This window comes from Microplitis demolitor, chromosome 4 (genome assembly GCF_026212275.2).
Source record: "Microplitis demolitor isolate Queensland-Clemson2020A chromosome 4, iyMicDemo2.1a, whole genome shotgun sequence".
In the NCBI taxonomy this organism is placed as follows: domain Eukaryota; kingdom Metazoa; phylum Arthropoda; class Insecta; order Hymenoptera; family Braconidae; genus Microplitis; species Microplitis demolitor.
The window spans coordinates 3,293,733-3,313,323 of record NC_068548.1 but is presented as its reverse complement, the minus strand read 5'-3'; the positions used below and the strand labels follow the sequence as shown (position 1 = coordinate 3,313,323).

The window sequence follows — 19,591 nt, the reverse complement described above, 5'->3', positions numbered from 1 at the left end:
GTTCCCACATGGTGTTTTCGGTAAAATTCTCATATCGTTCCCTTTCTGGGTAAATCTCGTAACTGCAAAATTCGAATTTTTTCAGAAATCGCTCAAAACATCTATTACATTCTGTTATAATTATTAACCCTTAACGGCCACATGGCTTAAAAAAGTGGAATTAGAGAACTTATACCTTTCAAATAAATTGGTCAAAAAACTTTCAAAAGAAGGGAGTTACCCCATGTGGCCTGGGTGTACTAAAGAATGTTTTTTACTCATGATTTTAATTATGAAAAAAAAGTAGTTATGAGGTTAACCTAGAAAAAAGATGATATGGTTTCCTATAGGAATCCAGCAGGGGTTCTTATGGAAATCCATATGGGAATCTAGTATAGATTCTCATGTGGAATTTTACAATGATATGGGAATCTTCACCATGTCAAAATTCATACGAGAAATCGCATGGATTAGGAAAATCTTAAAAAAAATTTCTTGGCGCAAGAAATTTTCTCTCAAAAAAATTTCCGTTTTCAATTTATGCAAAATTTTTTGTACCATAAAGTCTGATAACAATATTATTTTTTTGTATCATATGTTTCTACATATGAACATTTTTTTGTCATTTTCTACTGATAGAGATGACTTTTCTTAGTTATATTATGATAAGAAGAAGTCTAGAATAAAATAAGAAAATTTATTAATTACCACCAAAGTTACATAATTTCATATTTTTCACCTCTAGATACCTCGAATATTCGCACATTGATAATAAATTAACAAAAAAATAAATCATGATTTTCTATGCTAATTAAAATAATTTACATTATTAATTTTTTGAAAAAAAAAAAGCTTCACAAATGCAAACAAATTGATAATCATTTTTTTTTTTTGTAGTAAAAGGCACGCAAGTGATCAATTTTCTATGAAAGAATTTATATACATGTATTAAATATTGCTGTACATTTTTGATGTCAAAATATTTTTTATTTGATATTTTTATCGTTGTATGGTTGACAAAACTTTAACAAAAATACCAAGTCGCTACTATACTCATGTGTGTACACATCAATTTTTATTGGGCCCGCCCAATTTGAGTATTCTCTTAATTAAGCAAAAAGAAAAAAAAACGAAAACCAATTTACAAAAATATGTTTTATAACAAAGAATAAAAATAAATTAAAAAATTATTTCAATAGGATTTTTTTAATAAATGGAAATAATTTAAAAAAAAAAGAAATTAAGTTGGGCAAGTACATTAATAGTACTGATAGTAATCTTCAATTCTACACCAATGAAAATCCCTGAGTTTGTTGAATAGCTTGTAACAGTTTATACCGTAATCTTTCTCTTGTTTGATAACGCGGCAAATCCAATAAATTAAAACATGTGTGAGCAACTGGCAAAAATTTTTCATCAGTCATTGGCTGTATTGTGATCTAAAGAACAAAAAAAATAAATTAATATAATATAACTTACATTAAAAATTGTCTAAGGACTTCTTGACTTTAGATGACCGCAGGTATTTACCGTAAATTCCCGTATTTTGCCGTAAAATACCGCATTTCTATGGAAAATTTGCTGCATTTTTATCGCAAACCCGGTACAATAATTTACTTTACGGTAAATTACTGTAATTTTGCAATAAATTCAAACTTTTACTGTAAAATACCGCATGGTTGCCATTAATCTACGATAAATGAACGCAGCTTGCAGTGAAATACCTCAAGTTTCCGTAAAATACCGAAGATTCGCCGTAAATTTGCAGTAAATTAATACAGCTTATAATAAAATACTACAAGTTACCGTAAAATACCGTAATTTACTGCAGAATACCGTATTGTAACGACATTTTTCCGAATACCGTAATTTGTATCCGCCAGGATGATGATCAATACCAAGGTGGGTCTGAATTATGGTAAATTCCTGTAATTTACCGTACAAAACAGTATTTGTACAGAAAATTTGTTACATTTTACAGCAATTTACCATAATTTGCAGCATTTTTACCCTAAGCACCGAATGCTTTTTTATTTTTACAGTTTTTACAGTGCAATACTGTATTTTGCGGTATAATGCCATATTTTACATGAAATCTGCAATAAAAATATTGTGATATTGCCGTAAAATGTTGTACGTTTACCGTAAAGTACTGCAATTCTTCCAAGTAATGTCAATTACCGTAATTCAGACAAATAATTACCGTATTGTTAGGTTAGTTCTACCATAAATTTACCGTATTCGTACAGTCATACTACGGTAAGATTACTCTCAAGTACGTTATATTGTCCTCGTATCGTAATATCCGGTAATTTATCGTAACCACCGTAATATTGTCCGCCAGGGATTGGATCGTCGGTTACTTAGTAACGGGGGCATGTTTTGTAAAAAATAATATGCAACATAACTACTTACTTTAATAGCTTTCATTCCTTGTAGAGGTATCCGATCACTACCAGTTAAGAACAAAAGAAATTTCTTCTTCTCTTCTAACGGGAGCTCATGAAAAACTTGCCAAAACATAACAATTGTCGGGTCATCTTTACTGTACCCTTCTTTGTACGCCGCATTTTCTTGCAACTCTTTCCAATCATAGTTTTCATGTCCAACAACGACAGCCATCAATTCATGACTGTGAAATAGTTTCAGTATACGCCCGCCACAAACTTTATGAAACCCATTATAAAATGCTTTGAAATGCGACTCAACAGATTTATTAAATATATAATCAACATACGAATTCACAAATTCCTGTTTGTTTTCTAAAGTAACCGGAATTTTACTTCCACCCGGTATCAGTTCATAAACTTTTTGCTCACCATAAACTTCCCGAGTTACTTCAAAATTTAATGAAAACACATCCGCTAAATCTGGCTCATTGTAATCTAATATACTTTGCAAACTCTTAGCAAGAACTGGCGATAAATCTTTGAGGTCTGAAAGATTTACTGGCTCATGTAATAATTTTTTGTATAACGCCAATGGAAATGGTAAATTTATTATAATAAAGTTGTAAATAACGAGTCCGCAGAGTACACCAATTAAAAAGTACATCATTTCATCTTCAAATGAGTCTTCGCTGAACCAAATAGTTCTCGTTTCTTCGTACTGTTTGAACATACCGTACTTCGGATCTAATATTTCTTTTAATAGCAGCATAAAAAATTCTTTTTTAACTCCGCCAGCATCTTCAGCCTCTTCACCATGAAATTTAACGCGCAGTGGTTTTTTCAAATCACTCGAATCTCGTGAGGTTAATTCACGTAGAGTATCAACGACAATATTTTCACGCGATACATTTAACATTAAAAATTGTGACGTTTGATGGGTTTCATTAAGCATAAATGCATTGAACATAACGTTCGTGAACGCTCGTGTTGCAGCTTCACTCATTGCCGAATGCATTTGAATCGCTTGATCAGTTTCCAGTAACAATAATTTAGCTTCCGCGTCGAATATGAATGAATAATTACAAACTAATGCTACGCCGACAGAATTTGAATCTGCGTTGCTGAGCCATTTGAAATAATCGGATTTTATATCTATCATTTCAGTTAATTCTGGCAAGTGAAATACATCGTAAGGTACACGAAGACCTTCGTTTTCAGTTTGATTTAATTTGTTTATAAATTTTAATAGTTCAAGGCTTAATTTTAACGTTGAGTCGGATGAAAAATGCTGGTGATATAAAAAAAAATTTATTTTAGAAAATTTCTACAGAAAAATTGTATTTTTGTGGTAAAGAAAAAGTAAGTGATCCAGTTTCTGACTTTTTGGAGATCACTGATGACATTCAATAAAAAACACATGTATGATATGCATGTTTAATTTTTTCTGAGTTATGATATGTCATGAATTTTTTTGTTTTTGAAGGGTGTCCTCAAACCGGGAAATATTAAGATTTTATTATCCTCTTGTCCCGAGACATCGTTTGTTTGCTATTTGGATAATTTTTTAAAAGTATACTTATAGATCTTTATGAAAAAAAACTGTCGACAGGCTTCAATAAATTTTTTTTGATAATTATGATTAATTTTTTACTACTCAAAAGTAATAAATTTCATAGAGTTAAAAACAACTTTTAAAAAATCAGAAACTGGAGGGTAAATTACTGGGTTATTTTAATTAAAATAAATTAATAAAATAATTGCTTACCATAGTATCAATATTTTTGGTTTGTTTCATAATGAATAAAATAACAGCTTTGTACGACCTGATAAGTCTATAAAATACTTGTACAGGCGCTTTACTCCACCAAATGCCAACTATTTTTCTAGCTTCAGGCTTTAAATTAATTAATGCTTTTGCAAAAGGTCTTTGGAGTGTTTCGCAGTTCGTTGGCTCTGAAAATCCATGGTACAATGGTAAAGTGAGATAAACTCTCAAAGCTTCGACATCTGGCGGTGAAGCAGCAAACGATGGTATCAAGCCCTCAGTAATAGACATAAAAATCTAGAATATTTAAAAAAAATGATAAATAAAGGCGAGGTTGTAGGTAACTGGTACGACGGGGGTCTCTCTAGGCCCAATTCGACCAGAGTCTTTATTTCCTGAGATGGTAGGAGCGTACGGCCCACAAAGGTATGGACTTGTGGTTAGATATCACACGCAATGAGGATTTTTGATCATACTTCCGGTTAATGATCGCCTTTAGTCAATTGATTATATTTTTCAATTAAGAAAATCTTCTGGGGAGGAAGTAGGGGCAACACAACGCGAGTTTACCCAAAAGGGGAAGAAACAAATGGACTTCGGTTCCGTTACATTAATTAATTATTTAAGTACATATTTGATTAACTAATAAAAGGACTGCAGAAAAATTTCATTAGTGGAACTGGAGTGGGTACCATTTTTAGACGAGCGAAAATAAGAGGGAAGTATCTTATAGGCGAGTAACTTATAACCAGGTTGAACTGTATATTAAATTAAACCTACTAGTTCTTGTATCGTATTATTTTGGATGTCCGAAATAATTCCAAAGAGTCTGGACGCTTGCTCAACGTTCACACCAGAATGTTTACTTGAACAGCCATAGTGATTATCATTATCAAGTAAAAACGATGCATTCATACATGATTGGCTACGGAAAACAGTTTCTAAATACCTGTTTTAATTAAAAAAAAAAAAATTAGTCGTCAATTTTATTAAATAATTTAATTTTAATCTTAAGTGATCGCTCCAGTGCGAGTTCAGATTTTGAAAAAAAAGTCAATAATTAAACAAAAATTTTCCTAAGACTAAAATTATGAAAAAGCTAAAAAAATTTAGGATACACTGAAGCGTTTCCTTAATTTAAATTAATTTTAATGAACTTACATCATAAGATCATGATCTAATGGTGCCCCCATAGGCACTTTATGACAATTCAATAATTGCTCTTCGGTAACAGTAAGAATTTGCGTTGATAAATCGAATATTCTAGAATCATCTGGTGGAATATTGTGCTAAAAATAAAGACAATAAGTTGACATTAATTATTTACGATTTATAAATAAATTAAATAATGAAAAATAATAAAAAAAAAACCTCTCGTTTGGTGACGGTAACGAAACAATGATCACCGCCAGTAAAAATATGTTTGACAACACAATCAATGCTATATTCACTTGACGGTGCATCACTTTGATAAATCGATGTACCATTTGGTGACACCCAAGGCCCGAGGACAACTTGAGGAGTCGTAACTGTTCGCGTTACTCGGATTCCTAATTGTCCAGCACCGCCAAGACCCCAAGCGTACACTCTACCTCTTGATGGAATTAAAGCCAGCATATGTCGCTTGCCGCACGATATTTGTGTGACAATACTTCCCATAAGCTCCATTATTTGACGAGGAAGAATTTCATTTGACACTGATCCATGTCCTAGTTGCCCGTACATACCAGCGCCACATGTAAATACACCACCATCCTGTTAGCAAGTTACGTAACTCAGTTTAAAAATTTTTAAACAAAATAATTAAAGAAAAATAAATTACCATTGTAAGAAAAGCTGAAAAATCTTCACCACAAGACACGTGTCGAACTTTGGAGTTTCTTAAAGTCCGTAATTGACATGGCAAATAAACGCTCTGAATACCATTTACTCCCAGTTGTCCGAACGTGTTTCTACCCCAAGCATAAATAGCACCTGCGAAATTTAAAAAGTAATTCGATATAAAATATAAATGTATATTTTTTAAAAAATGATATATTTACCAGATTTCGAGACTACTATTGTGTGATATCCTCCACAAGCGATGTAAGCAATCGGAACAGCTCCAAGGCTCTTTATTAGCTGGGGTTTATGTTCAATTTTGACTTCTGGACCGAGCCCAAGTTGCCCTTCGTCATTTAAACCCCAGGAATACAGTTGGCCATTATTAGTAAGAGCTATCGCATGTTTATAACCACAGGATACTTGAATTACTGTACTAGTTGCCAGTGATTTTACCATTCGTGGTGTTTCTTGAATCGGTACATACGAACTTAAACCTATCAAATAAATAGCAAAGTTTTATGGATTCTTTTTGATAAAATTCAAACGAGAATTTCTCCATGTATATTTCTATAAAAAAAATCCAACGTGGATTCCCATATGGCATTTTCAAATGAATTCTCATATGGTTTCCTATAGGAATCCAAAATAGATTCATATACTCGTATCAGCAGACGATAGACATAACAATCCAGATACCACGGATTCTACAGAAATTTTTTATCAAAAAAATCCACGTGAGATTGCATGGGAATTCATACAGAAAAAAGATTTATATCAGAAACCATGGGTATCTAGACTTCATATGGGAAATCCACATAGGAAACTATGGGTACTGGAATTCTCATATAAAAACTTAAATGTATATGAATGTCTATCGTCTATTAATACGAATATATGAATCTATACTGGATTTTTATAGGAAATCATATGGGAATCCATCCGAAAACGTTATGTAAGAACCCACATAAGAATCTAGGCTGGGTTCCCATATGAATTTGTTGATAGGGTTGTATTTCTATAACTCAGATTCCTATAAAAATTTTCCACAAAAAAATCCATGTATTCAAGTTCCTGTGTCAAGTTTCTACATGGGAATCCAAGTACCCATAGTTTACTATGTGGATTTCCCATATGGTTTCTAGATATTTATTGTTTCCTACATGAATTCTTATATAAATCTATACATTTCTATATTTCCTATGGATTCTTACATAAATCCATACTTTTTTATACAAATTCCTATGGGTTTTCATTCATTCCCACATGGATTGTTTTTATAATGAAATAATTAAATAAAATAAAGTATAAATTACCTAATTGACCATCAGAATTACATCCCCAGCTGAATAGCTGACCCCACTCATTGATTGCTAACGTATGACTAGCGCCACATACTGCTTTTTTAAATACAAAGACATCAAGGTCTGATACTAATTGCAATTTTTTTCTCGGCTTATCATGTCCCAATTGTCCACTGTCATTATTACCGCATGAGTAAATTTTACCGTCATGTGTAATAACAATTGTATAATTATTACCACAAGCAATGTCTTTTACTTCAGTTGCTTTTTTAAAATCAGTTACTTCACGAGGTACATTTATTATTTCCTCCTCGATGCCGCCTAGTCCCAATTCACCATGAACCGTACTGCCCCAACAGAACATATCGGCGTCAATTATAAACTGATCACTTTCTAGAATCAATTTTTTAGGATCTGACAAGTCAATGTCACTATTGCGCTTCCGTTTTTTTGATAAATTTCCCTGGAAAATTTAAGAAAATAAATTATTTTGTTATCCAGTCTTCAAAATTACGACTACGATTGTACTGATGCATTAAAAACTTTTTTTTAATAAAAATTATCCATATTTATATATATTTTAAAAAGTTGTGTTAAATATCTATATAATTTATTAGTAAATGCATAAAATGTTTTTTTTTTTACATTCCAATTTGAAAAATAAATTACCGTATTTTTTTGTTGCTCCATTAATTTAAATTATTATTTTTTTTTTTTATCACGCCACAAATAATTTACATTTAATTTTAAATTAAATTTAAAATTTACAGTAACCTATAGAACAAATCAGCGATTAAATAAAAATATGAAAATGTAGAAAATTATCATTTATTTTTACAATTACGAAAAATATACGACTTAAAATTTAAATAAATTTTTTTAAAATTTCTGTTTGTTAAACAAAAAAAAAATAAATAAATAAATAAAAAAAAAACTTGACGCAGGTTAAATAAAAATAAAATTGCGACCTACCATTAAAAACAATTAATTGTAATTGTAAATTACAAAAATTATAATTTAGGTTAAATTAGAGAGTAAAAAAAAAAAAAATCAATTATCTAGTAATTTCGTTAAGAAATTAAATATTATAGAATAAACTAGAAAAATAAAAAAATAATAAATATAGAAGCCAGAAATAAAAATAAATTTTAAATAAAAATAAAAATATAAAATATTATTTTTATATAAAATTTATTTATTACTTTAATTGAGTATAAATGTCAGTTTTTTTATTTATTTATCAACAATTAATTATAAAATACACACCACACACTAACCTATAATTAATTAAATTTGATTATTAATCTTATAACCACTACGATGATTAATCACTATTATTTAAACATGTATGATATATATAAATATGTAAATTGATAATAAAAATTTTAAATCCCATAATGAAAATTTTTTTTCATTTGGTTAAAAAAGTGACATTTCATTCGTTAAAAAAAAAAAACTCACTGTTTTATATACATACACATATATTACGTATATGTATGGGTAATATATAGTATTTATATATATAAATATGAGTGTGAACGTAGCTGAATATTGGCAATTTTTAAAATCGAAAAAATAATTTAAATGTAAGGAGAATAAAAATTAAAAAATTTCTAATTTAAATATTTGAAAAATCAGAGCGCGCTTTTTTTTAAATTTCGTTATTTTAGTTAACTAATTTATTTATTTAAAATTTAATTTTATATCTGCTACGAAATGATATTGAATTATCCGACGTCTAACAATTTTTGAATTTTTTAAAAAACGATAAATTATAAAAAAAGTTTATTTTAAATAATAGCTCTCATAGTTTTTTAAATTTCCTACGTGTGTATAATTTTTATTTTTTTTCTTGTAATCGATTTGTTAAAAAAAAATCCGAAAATTTGGAATTATCTACTAACTTCAGGATTATAAAAAAAATATGAATCTAAAGTTAGCAGACAATTACAAATTTTTGGATTTTTTTTGTCAACAAATAAATTAAAAAAAAAATAAAACAAAAAAATGCACATATAGAAAATTTAAAAAACTACAAGTTCAATTTTTAAAAATATTTTTTTTTTTATAATTTATCGTTTTTTTAAAAATCCAAAAATTATTAGTCAGTCAGCTGACTTCAGTACTATTAACTTCACTGTCGTAAAATACTTCAATATTATAAAAAAAGTTTATTTTAAATAATTGCACTCCTAATTTTTTAAATTCTTTACAGTGTATAATTTTTTTTATAATTAATTTGTTAAAAAAAAAATCCAAAATTTTTAATTAACTAACTTCAGACCATAACAAAATTATCGATTATTAATGAATTTATTTTTTCATTATCACTTATCAGCTGACGGTTAAAAATAATAAACTCGTTTTAATTTCTAGATGAACAGAGACAGCGCTGGTGACTTGAAAAAGCCGGCAATATATATATATATATATTTCCAACATTATATATATATATATATATATATAAGTTACATTCACTTGACTATTACTTTTATTTCTAAGCTGCTCCAAGCTTTGGTCTACTCCAGTCTACTCTGTGTCTGTGTTACGTTCATATTTAATATCAGTGGTAATAAACTTATTTCCACTTAATGATAAAAAGCCGTAATAAAAATAATGGGAGATACTAAAATAATTACCGTAAATTATTATTTTATTTATATCCAAATAATCCACTTTCATTGGTTGATAAATTTACAAAATATATATTTTTTTTTGCAGAATAAATCACGCGGTTTGTTGTAACATTTTTTATATTTATTGCAGATTATAATTAGATAAAAATATATATATATATATATTGATATATTTCGTGATAAAAATGTCTCAAGAAGACGACGTGGGGTTTTTATACAAAACTATGAGTAAGTTTGAAAATTTTAAGAATTTTTTTTATTTAAAATTTTTGTTTATTTGAAATAATGAAATTTTTCAGTCGAACGAGATCCGAAAAAACGTCGAGTGAAACCAGTTGAGTCTGCACAGACTTCACTATTAGATTTTGATTTAGGAGAGAGCTCAGATGACAGCGACTTTCGTATTGAAGATCATTGTGAAGAATCTGATGATGATTCTGTTGACTCTAATGATGATGGCAAAGGTAAGTTGAGGTCTAATTAAAAAAATTGTTGATGTTCCTATGGTAAATTTTTTTTAGGCAACGCGAGGTCTGAAGAGTCTGATGACTCAATGGGAGATCCATTGATGGTTGGGAAAAAGAATGCTGACATTACGGTTAATGATATAATTGAAAAAGCAAGACAACAAGCAGCTAGAGGAGAAAATTTTGATGAAAAATTGTCTAAAATGCTCATCTGCTGCGGTTGTTTGGGAGACAGAAGTGATGACATCAATGAAATTGTCGAATGCGATGGGTGTGGAGTTACAGTTCATGAAGGTGACATTTAATTATTTTTTTTTAAATTTAAACAATTAGGGACAGATTTATGTCATCTTGAAAAAAATAATTTAGATCTACGATCTACATCCTAAATATAGTTAAGATCTATGCAAAGGAAAAATAGTCAAATATTATACCTCTAATAAAAATATATCATTAGAAATTTTTTTTACGAATTTTAGGATGCTATGGTGTATCAGATGTTGAGAGTTTTTCAAGCACGGACTCATTGTGCCAGTCAGCACCGTGGTTCTGTGAAGCTTGTAGTGCAGGAATTGAAAATCCATCATGTGAATTGTGTCCTAATAAAGGAGGAATATTTAAAGAAACTGATGTAGGTAAATGGGTACATTTAGTATGTGCTCTGTACGTTCCTGGTGTTGCATTTGGTGAGGTAAATTAATTTTCTTACATATAATATTTCATTTTCAAATTATTAAAGTAGCCAAGCTTGCTGCTGCAATTTGTTGCCAAGTTGAACGCAAAAATTTTAACTCCTATAAATTGACAACTAGGCATCAACTTTCTGAAAAAGTTGGTAGCAAGAGTTAGCATCCATTAGTTGACGTAACGTTACCTTCAGTTTTCTGGAAAAGTTGACAGCAGCTTGTAGTCAACAGTTACAAAGATTAAAGTTATCAACTTGATCGCAAGTAATTGACACAAATTTTCTGACCACTTTTGCTGTCAAGGCTAATACATATTTTTAACATGAAGTTTATTTAAATAGTATCACCTATTTTTAAATTTGACTTCGAAAAGTTGCCTTCAATTTTCCTGGAAAGCTGACGACAATAGATTGCGATCAAGTTGATGACAACTTAAGCCTTTCGCAACTATTGACTACAAGTTGTTGTCAACTTTCCGTCAACTACTTCTTGAGAAAGTTGGCAACTAGTCAACACTTTTAAAGGCTGAAGTTGTCATCAACTTGATCGTAACTAATTGACACTGACTTTCTGACTCTTGCTATCATAACTAATATACATACGTTTAATATGAAGTTTATTAAACAGTAATATCTTTGTTTTAATCTAACTTTAGGTTGATCGCTTAGCCAGTGTCACTCTTTTTGAAATGGCTTATAGTAAATGGGGTTCAAAACCTTGTTCATTGTGCGAAGATGCTCGATATGCACGTACTGGTGTATGTATCGAGTGTGATGCCGGAATGTGTCATACATATTTTCACGTAACCTGCGCTCAGAGAGAAGGTTTATTGTCAGAAGCACACAGTGAAGAAGTAGATCAAGCAGACCCATTTTACGCTCACTGTAAATTACATTCTGACAAAACATTAGTCCGAAGACGTAGACGCAATTGGTTGGCGCTACAAATTCGTGCCCAATATCGCCAGGAATTATTGAAACAACCAGGTCATTTAGATACTGAAGAACAGCGACGAATTCAAAGGAAACTTGCCAAGCACAGACACAAATATTTGGCTCACAAAGCAGCGAGACAACCGCCATGGGTTCCAACTCAAAAAATGCCCCGTTTATTAACAACATCAGCGTCTGCTTGTCGTCAGTTATCAAGAAAAGCCGAACTTATGGGTATCGATACCGCAGCATTGGAAGCTCAAGAAGCTCAACTTGTTGCGCTCGTTGATGTCAGAAAAAAATGGCATATTCCCCCCGCTTTTAGTGTTGAATTTATTGGATATTATCTTGATCGTAATTTACGTGTGTCATCGATGAAACGTAGACTCCAAGAGCTATTGGATGTCAACTCCCAATTATTAACAGATCAGCAAAGACTTGACAGAAAGTATGACGAAGTTATGAAAGATAATGAAGAGCAAATTAGAATAAATGTTACATTGAAAGAAAAAATAGAACTGTACCATCAAGTTATCAGACTTGCTGGTTACGTAAAACCATTACCGCTTATCGGAGATCTTTCAAAACCCCGAGTACCTACTTTAGGTAATAATAGTAATTATTATTATTATTTAAATTTATATAAAAAATCTATATTTGGAAATTCGTTTTCAGGTACCGGACTCGGGGTTCCAACTGCAGCAGCTCTTAAAATGGGCGTCGGTTTTCCACTTCCTGTTAGTAAAGGAAGTGAAGGTGGACGTGAAGGTCGAGTTCTTAGTAGTCAGGCGATGGAAATGAGTCATAAACCTGAGCTTACACTTAGACATCAGTGTGGAATTTGTCGTAGATCGACAAATCAGCATCTGCTCGCTAAATGTGACACGTGCCATCTTCATTATCATCTTTCTTGCTTAAGTCCTCCGTTGTCTCGTATGCCGAAAAAAACAAAACTCATGGGCTGGTACATATTATTGTCATTATAATAATATTTTTTGCAACATCTGCTTTGAAAGTTCAATTTCCGAGCGCTGTAAGACATGTCCGAAGCGCTGAATATATTCAGCCTTGCCTATACATTTTATGTAACCGCACTTGTGCGTAAAATAGCCTATAACTTTACAGTTTTAACTTTACTATATTAACGTAGTAATAAAATGTCATGACCGGTGATTTTATTTAGCAAGCGAATAAAGCGCCATCACACGTTGCGACAAAGCATTACTTTTTGTCGCTCATGTGAATATGTATCGTATGCAATAGACAACTTGATATTTTTGAAGTATTTGATTTAAAATAAGATTTTAATTTTTTACTTCTCGAAAATTGAACTTTCATAGCAGAGTTTGAAAAAAATAATGTATTCTACAGCTGGACTAAAAACCGAACATAAAAATCCTGATGACGTCATTCGCTTTAAGATTATGATGGACTGACATGAGGGCACGTCCTCATATCAATGCATCAAGCCTTATGCTCATGTAACGGCAACATGATTGTCAAATTATTCGCTCCTTAGTACACTAGTAGCATAACCTACTATTATTAAAATTATGATTGAGATTTTTAATCAAATTAATGAATTATAGGCAATGCTCAGAGTGTGATAAAGAGTCTTCGGGATCTGAAGTTGAAAATGTCGACACTTCAGCTCCACGGAAATTACGTCACTGTAAAGATGACGTAACGGCAAGTGAAGAAATTCAATTGCCAAGTACTCCGAGCACTCCTACATCATCAAAAAACATTGTGTCGAATGTTGTGACTCCAGAACCTCATCCAATGCCCAAGTTAACCATCAAGCCGATAATTACACAGCCGCCGGTTATTGAGCCTGTGCAGGTTGATAATTCGTCGTACAATCATCCGACGAGTGTTAACCCTGTACCAATTACACCGAGAGAAGGTTCTCCGCAATACATGGTGGCTTCTACTGATGGCACTGAATCGGTTTCTCAACGAAGCGCGAAAAAAAGGCGACGAGAAAAACATAAACGATATACTCCGGACCCTATTACGGGAGTAAAACAACGGAAGCGGAAACACAAGAGGAAAAGTTTGGATGTTGAAAATCCAGAGACTCATCCAGAATTTCATAGGAGAATTACAATTAAGGTATTCTACAACTACTTTATTATCTTAGCGAAATTTAAAGTATAGATTAAATAGAAAAGTTGCATGTTTTGTAATTCAAATTTTTTAAAAAGTGAAAACACTGTTTTTTAAAATAGTGAATTGAGAGGGTAGTGACGGCATTGTATAGGTTCCAACGCGTCATCGTACGAAGAGGTGAAAAAATAAACAAATAAATTTGTGATTCTAGATTAAACCGATTCCTCGACCAGAAGGTTCTGAAGTCTCAGACTCAAGTCCACAAATGTTTGTAGCAACTTCGACGAGTACAGAGATAACAGCACCATCACCAGTTCATATCTTTCCGACTCCGATACCTCCTCCACTGCCACCACCCCCAGTTCCTCAAACTCCTCCACTTCCGCCACCGCCTGTAGTAAATAATCCTTTGACTCCAGTAGTAATTAACACATCCAATAATTCTCGACTATCATCGGGAAAGAAAGTTAAAGATGCCGAACTTCTTACTCACTGTACTGTCTGCAGCTTGACTGGAACTTCACAAAATATTGTTATGTAAATAAATCATTTTTATTTTCTATAAACAAACAAAGTTGAAGTTCATTCTACTGTTTAAGAATATCCTTAATCTATTTTATAAAATTTTTTTCTCTCAGGTGTGATGAATGCAAAAAATGTTATCATTTTACTTGTTTGGAACCACCAGTTAAAAAATCACCTAAACGGCGTGGATACTCTTGGCATTGTGCAGATTGTGATCCTAGTGTAAGTAATAAGACTTTTTCAATGCACAAAAAAAAATAATTAGCTGTTACATACTAGAATACGAGTTCTCTGATCAGGTATTAGATCTCTGATCGGGTACTAGTTCCCTGATCAGGTATTAGGTCTTTTATCTTATTAGTGAAAAAATGTTTGCAGATTTTAATAGTATATTATACATCATGTGGAATAAGTATTATACTCGAGCGTGGGTTTGGCGCCACGAGCGAATCGAGTGTTGCCAACATACGAGAGTATAATACTCGATGTCACTAGATGCATACTATAGTTTATGTAATTAATGCACGAAGAAAAACGCCGTTAGATGTCTAAAGTCAGCGTCATGCAGTCGGAGTTATAAAAATAATTTACTTTATTATTATTAAAAAATATTTATACTTTATGGAATTGGATAATTTATTTAATACTATTCACTTGACAAAACTTAACTCACTAAAAAAGACGTCAACTTTGGTGTTATGTCGTATCAATTAATAGAGATATGTAAGGTTATAAAATTCAGCTGACGTTGCATTGATCTACACATGCGTGTGCTGATTAATCAAATGCGCATGTGCAGTCTAGAGATTTTGGTCACATTAATAAGGCAGCTAAATTCAAAGTGACGTCATAAAAGAGGGGCTAATAGATTCGTTATTGGCTTGAATCATTGAGTAGGGATATACTCTACCCATTTCACTTAAATTTCATGATTTAATATAAAAAGTAGTGACTTAATATATATTAAATGACACTTTTGACCAATCAGAAAGAATTGTATTTTAATATAAAATTTTATGTGCCTGACTTTGACCAGTTAGCGGCGTATTCTTCGGCATGAGTTACATAAAGTAATGATTTAGTATTCGACTTTATTTTTTCATATAAATTTATTTTTGTTCATAAATAAATTTTTGATATTTTTTTACAGGCTTCAGAAGCTGAGAATTAATCGACGTAAATTTATCATTAAGAAAAATCGTTTTGCTTTTAAATATTGTGTAGAATTACGTAATTTAAATTTAATTAGAATTAGCATTTTTTCATATATTTCAATTAATTAAAATAACGCAACAAAAATAATTTGTATTCTAAGATATATACATTTACATATATATCGATGAAAAAATCAATTTTTTTTCATTAATATCTATTAAAATAATAAAAAAAATAATTAATACTAAGTAACAATTATACATATATATAATTATTTATACAGCAAAATATTTTAATTGATAAGTGACAAAAAAATATTGTTGATTAACTAACTGTTTAAATATTTTAAAACCACTTGATTTGATTTTTTTGATAAAAATCCATTGTAAAATTCTTTTGCCGACAATTTTTTTCGGTTAGCCATCGATACTTGATTCACAGATATCCAATTACCATCTTCACACTGAATTATAAGTAAATCGAATTTTTTATCATATGACATAAGTCCTAGAAATAACAATAAATATGTGAATTACTTCAATTTTATTAATTTAAAAATAAATGATTTATTGAATAGAAACCTGGTATAATTTTTGATGTTGCTGTCATATTTGTTCGATGGTTAAATAATTTAATTCCATATATTTTTATCTTATTACCTTCAAAATTTGTTATCAATGGATATATTCCTGTTAACGCTCTTTGAATATCATATACATTTTTTGCTGTCAGTTCATCCCAATTAATTGATGATATTTTTCGTGTAATTTTAGGTGCTTTAGTTAAAAAAAAAATAAATAAATAAATTGTACATATTTTATAAAATGATAATATTAATTATTTAAATAATTAAATTTCTGTACTCAGTCAGATCGAAAGAAATTTAAATATTTTTAGATAAATGAAGAAAAATTTTTTACCATAAGTCGCATTTACTTCAGATTGTGGTTTTCCAGAGTAAAGTGAATCTGGTAAATTTTTCATTGTTTCTATCAGTAAATCAGCCCCAATTTTGGATAATTTATTATAAAGTTCTGGTTGCGTTTCATCAGGATCTATATCAACAACTTGTTGTGCTAAAATGTCACCAATATCAAACCTGTAATTACAATTATAATAAAAATTTTCATATTTACTTCTGAAGCAATCTTGCGAACTTGCTAATTTTCATAATGAATTAAATGTATAAATTCTTTAATAAAAAATACGATAAGTTAAAAAAAAAATCTCATAAAATTCATCGATTTTTATTGATATCTTTAAAATGGGGGAGTTGGTTACTGATATTTAATATTTTATCGGGTGTACTGATGAATTTTCAAAACCTGGCATATGTAATAATAAATAATAAATGAAAATTTACTTTTTTGGCATTATTTTCATTATTGTTATTCCAGTTTGAGTATCACCATTCATCAATGAATAAATAATTGGTGCAGCGCCTCGCCATCGTGGTAATAAACTTGCATGGACATTAATCATGCCCCTGCAATAAAAAATTTTAGTTATTACGTTTTTTTTTCTCAATGTCCAGTTTGTGAAAAAAAAATTGAATTTCATTTTTAATTTAATAAGTAGGTGATAGTTACTTACAGAGGAAACGTATTTATGATCCATGATGGAATTAAATGACCGAAGGACACAACAACTCCGATGTCAAAATTTGACAATGAAAAATTGATAGGCCAAGAATGGATTTTTATTTTGTGATCTTTACAAAATTTAATAATTACGTTTTCATATCCATTGTAAGAACAAACGACTTCTAAACTTCTTAGTAATTTATTGGATTTGCTAACAAAAATCATCAGTTTTATTATTCGATAAATTATGAAAAATTAATGATACGGAAAATAACAGTCATGTAAAAAATTTATTTTCTTTAAAAAAAGTCGACAAGCAAAAATTTTTAAAAATGAATATGAAGAATTTTCAGAAATTTTCTTATTTATTTTTTTTTAATTTTTCTGACAATTTAAAAATTAAAAACAAAAAAATTTTCAAATGCCGGTTACTTTTAGCATCTAATTAATATATATATTTAACTTACTAATAACTTTCAAGTTTACGAAGACTTTCCAATGCAAATTCATCTGTACCAAAAAATAAAACATCAAAATGTTCTTTTTTAGTTATTAATTTTATATTTTCACTATTTTGTGTCTTATTATATAAATATGAATATTTATGAATGAATCTTTTATTATCTCTATTAATAAATTTAAAGTTTCTTGTTAGTGATAATAATTTCTTTAGTTCATATCTAAGACTAACACTCACTATCATTTTAAATATAAATCTAAAAAATAAGAATTGTTTATTTTATATCATGTGTTTTTAGTTTTTTCGTAACCTTTCAAATTAATCATTTTTTTTTAGTCCAATTCCTGATTTTTGAATAATTGCCATTAAGAAAGGTTTTATTTCACAGATTTAAATTATTGTAGTCATTGTTAACTCAAGATTAAAAATATTTGAATAAAGAAAATTTTAAATTTATTACAAGAAAAATATGTAAACATAAAGGGTTCTATAATTCGAACTTGGAGAATTATAATAATAATTGTAATTTACAGATAACAGTTTTTACGACTGTGGTAAAAAGTTATCTGATAAATTTTTAGGCAGAAGTTAGCATCAATTAGTTACTGTAAGCTGCCTTCAATTTTTCCAAGAAAATTTAGGAAAGGATACCGCAGTAAATTGCTGTCAACTTTCAGAGAAATTTGATGTCACTAATTATCATCCATTGGACGCAAAGTTGTCTTCGATTTTTCTTAAAAAATTAGCGACAGGTTAACGCAGTAGATTGTCGTCAATTTTCTAGGGAAGTAGGCAACATTTTGTAGTCAACAGTTACAAAGTCTGAAGTTGTCGTCAACTTAATCGCAACTAATTGACATTCTTTCTGACCAGAGAACACTTAAAATGTATATCTTCCCTAATGCCAAGATACATATAAAAATTTATTTATATATGATATTAATTATATTTTTTACACAACGTTTTTGTTATAAAAAGATCACTAATATTTGATTCAGTTTTCCAGCTTCTAGGTTACACTCATATGCGAAAAAAAAAAAAAAAGCAGTGCGTCGACCTAAAAGCTAAAACATGTAACGATACTGATCTTTTTTCTGTATAAATTTTGAATAAAAGTTGTCATCGAAAGTAGAATTCAACAGATGATCATTAAATTAAAAGTTAATTGAGATAGGGCAGATTTACTCTGTCCTCAAAATGATGTTAACTCTATGCCTTGGTAACTAAATCTGCTCAATCTTGATTTGCTTTTAATTTGACGAGTATCTTCTGATAGCATATTTTCAATAACTAATTTAATTTAACATTTATAAAAAAAAAAAAAAATGATCAGTATCGTTACATCTTTTAGCTTTCAGCTCGACGCATTGCCACGACATCTTTTGGCTAAATAAACCAACTTTTAAATATAGTGAAACCTTAACTTACAACTCACCTTCTCAATAAGAAAATGTATAGATAAATTGAGAAAAATATAGATAGCCCGAATTGGGATTCGAACCCTGGCCATTTCTGTATCTCGTCGATTATTAAATCAGGATAATAAAGTCTTACTACAAAATGGCGTATTTTTTATTCGTTTAGGTAATTTATTACTTAATTTATATTAATCGTACAATTATCAAACACAGCCGAGAAAAATGAGATAATGAACTTAAAAATTATAACATGTATATTCCTATTAAATTTATGTAATGAATTAATTGATAAGTTTGACTTGTGATTTAAGTAATACATAATTGTATAAATTACTGTTATATGCATATTATTTTTTTC

The 19,591-nt window shown here is 29.9% G+C and overlaps 3 protein-coding genes across 8 annotated transcripts; 1 reads left to right on the top strand and 2 right to left on the bottom strand.

Annotated features, from left to right (window-relative positions):
* Positions 1–662: 662 nt before the first annotated feature.
* Positions 663–8,720, bottom strand: LOC103574900 (probable E3 ubiquitin-protein ligase HERC4). 4 transcript variants are annotated; one of them, XM_053737967.1, is made up of 11 exons: positions 8,537–8,720; positions 7,929–8,033; positions 7,272–7,722; positions 6,177–6,452; positions 5,957–6,108; positions 5,506–5,889; positions 5,296–5,423; positions 4,915–5,083; positions 4,135–4,431; positions 2,395–3,657; positions 663–1,418 (listed from the first exon to the last, which is right to left on the bottom strand). In XM_053737967.1, the coding sequence occupies exons 2-11, from the start codon at positions 7,947–7,949 to the stop codon at positions 1,266–1,268; spliced, it is 3,294 nt and encodes a 1,097-aa protein (XP_053593942.1). In that variant the 5' UTR covers positions 7,950–8,033; positions 8,537–8,720; the 3' UTR covers positions 663–1,265. The 4 variants fall into 4 exon arrangements, with proteins under 4 accessions (XP_053593942.1, XP_008552685.1, XP_008552684.1 ...); XM_008554463.2 differs by lacking the exon at positions 7,929–8,033 and having other exon boundaries at positions 8,526–8,720; XM_008554462.2 differs by lacking the exon at positions 7,929–8,033.
* Positions 8,721–9,755: 1,035 nt separating this feature from the next.
* On the top strand, positions 9,756–15,920 carry LOC103574902 (PHD finger protein 14). 2 transcript variants are annotated; one of them, XM_014442176.2, is made up of 11 exons: positions 9,756–9,899; positions 9,981–10,123; positions 10,195–10,359; positions 10,417–10,656; positions 10,842–11,053; positions 11,704–12,586; positions 12,656–12,944; positions 13,570–14,095; positions 14,304–14,629; positions 14,731–14,839; positions 15,768–15,920. In XM_014442176.2, exons 2-11 carry the CDS (start codon positions 10,081–10,083, stop codon positions 15,786–15,788), a joined length of 2,814 nt encoding a protein of 937 aa, XP_014297662.2. In that variant the 5' UTR covers positions 9,756–9,899; positions 9,981–10,080; the 3' UTR covers positions 15,789–15,920. The 2 variants fall into 2 exon arrangements, with proteins under 2 accessions (XP_014297662.2, XP_053594411.1); XM_053738436.1 differs by lacking the exon at positions 9,756–9,899 and adding an exon at positions 9,925–9,943 and having other exon boundaries at positions 10,026–10,123.
* Positions 15,921–16,071: 151 nt separating this feature from the next.
* On the bottom strand, positions 16,072–18,312 carry LOC103574914 (methionyl-tRNA formyltransferase, mitochondrial). Of its 2 annotated transcripts, none has more exons than XM_053738437.1 (6): positions 17,823–18,312; positions 17,366–17,566; positions 17,136–17,258; positions 16,693–16,871; positions 16,354–16,548; positions 16,072–16,279 (listed from the first exon to the last, which is right to left on the bottom strand). In XM_053738437.1, the coding sequence occupies exons 1-6, from the start codon at positions 18,056–18,058 to the stop codon at positions 16,101–16,103; spliced, it is 1,113 nt and encodes a 370-aa protein (XP_053594412.1). In that variant the 5' UTR covers positions 18,059–18,312; the 3' UTR covers positions 16,072–16,100. The 2 variants fall into 2 exon arrangements, with proteins under 2 accessions (XP_053594412.1, XP_014297587.2); XM_014442101.2 differs by having other exon boundaries at positions 16,432–16,548.
* Between the last annotated feature and the right edge of the window lie 1,279 nt (positions 18,313–19,591).

Excerpts from the sequence above, each read along its gene's own strand:
- LOC103574900 (XM_053737967.1), bottom strand. The coding sequence starts at position 7,949 with ATGGAGCAACAAAAAAATACG. Across the intron at positions 6,453-7,271 it reads TAATTCTGATGGTCAATTAG|GTTTAAGTTCGTATGTACCG; the intron begins GTAATTTATACT and ends TTTATTTGATAG. Across the intron at positions 5,084-5,295 it reads TTAGATCATGATCTTATGAT|GTATTTAGAAACTGTTTTCC; the intron begins GTAAGTTCATTA and ends TAATTAAAACAG.
- LOC103574902 (XM_014442176.2), top strand. The coding sequence starts at position 10,081 with ATGTCTCAAGAAGACGACGTGGGGTTTTTATACAAAACTATGA. Across the intron at positions 10,360-10,416 it reads CTCTAATGATGATGGCAAAG|GCAACGCGAGGTCTGAAGAG; the intron begins GTAAGTTGAGGT and ends AATTTTTTTTAG. Across the intron at positions 10,657-10,841 it reads TGGAGTTACAGTTCATGAAG|GATGCTATGGTGTATCAGAT; the intron begins GTGACATTTAAT and ends TACGAATTTTAG.
- LOC103574914 (XM_053738437.1), bottom strand. The coding sequence starts at position 18,058 with ATGATAGTGAGTGTTAGTCTTAGATATGAACTAAAGAAATTATTATCA. Across the intron at positions 17,259-17,365 it reads ATCATAAATACGTTTCCTCT|GGGCATGATTAATGTCCATG; the intron begins GTAAGTAACTAT and ends TTTTTATTGCAG. Across the intron at positions 16,280-16,353 it reads AACATCAAAAATTATACCAG|GACTTATGTCATATGATAAA; the intron begins GTTTCTATTCAA and ends TGTTATTTCTAG.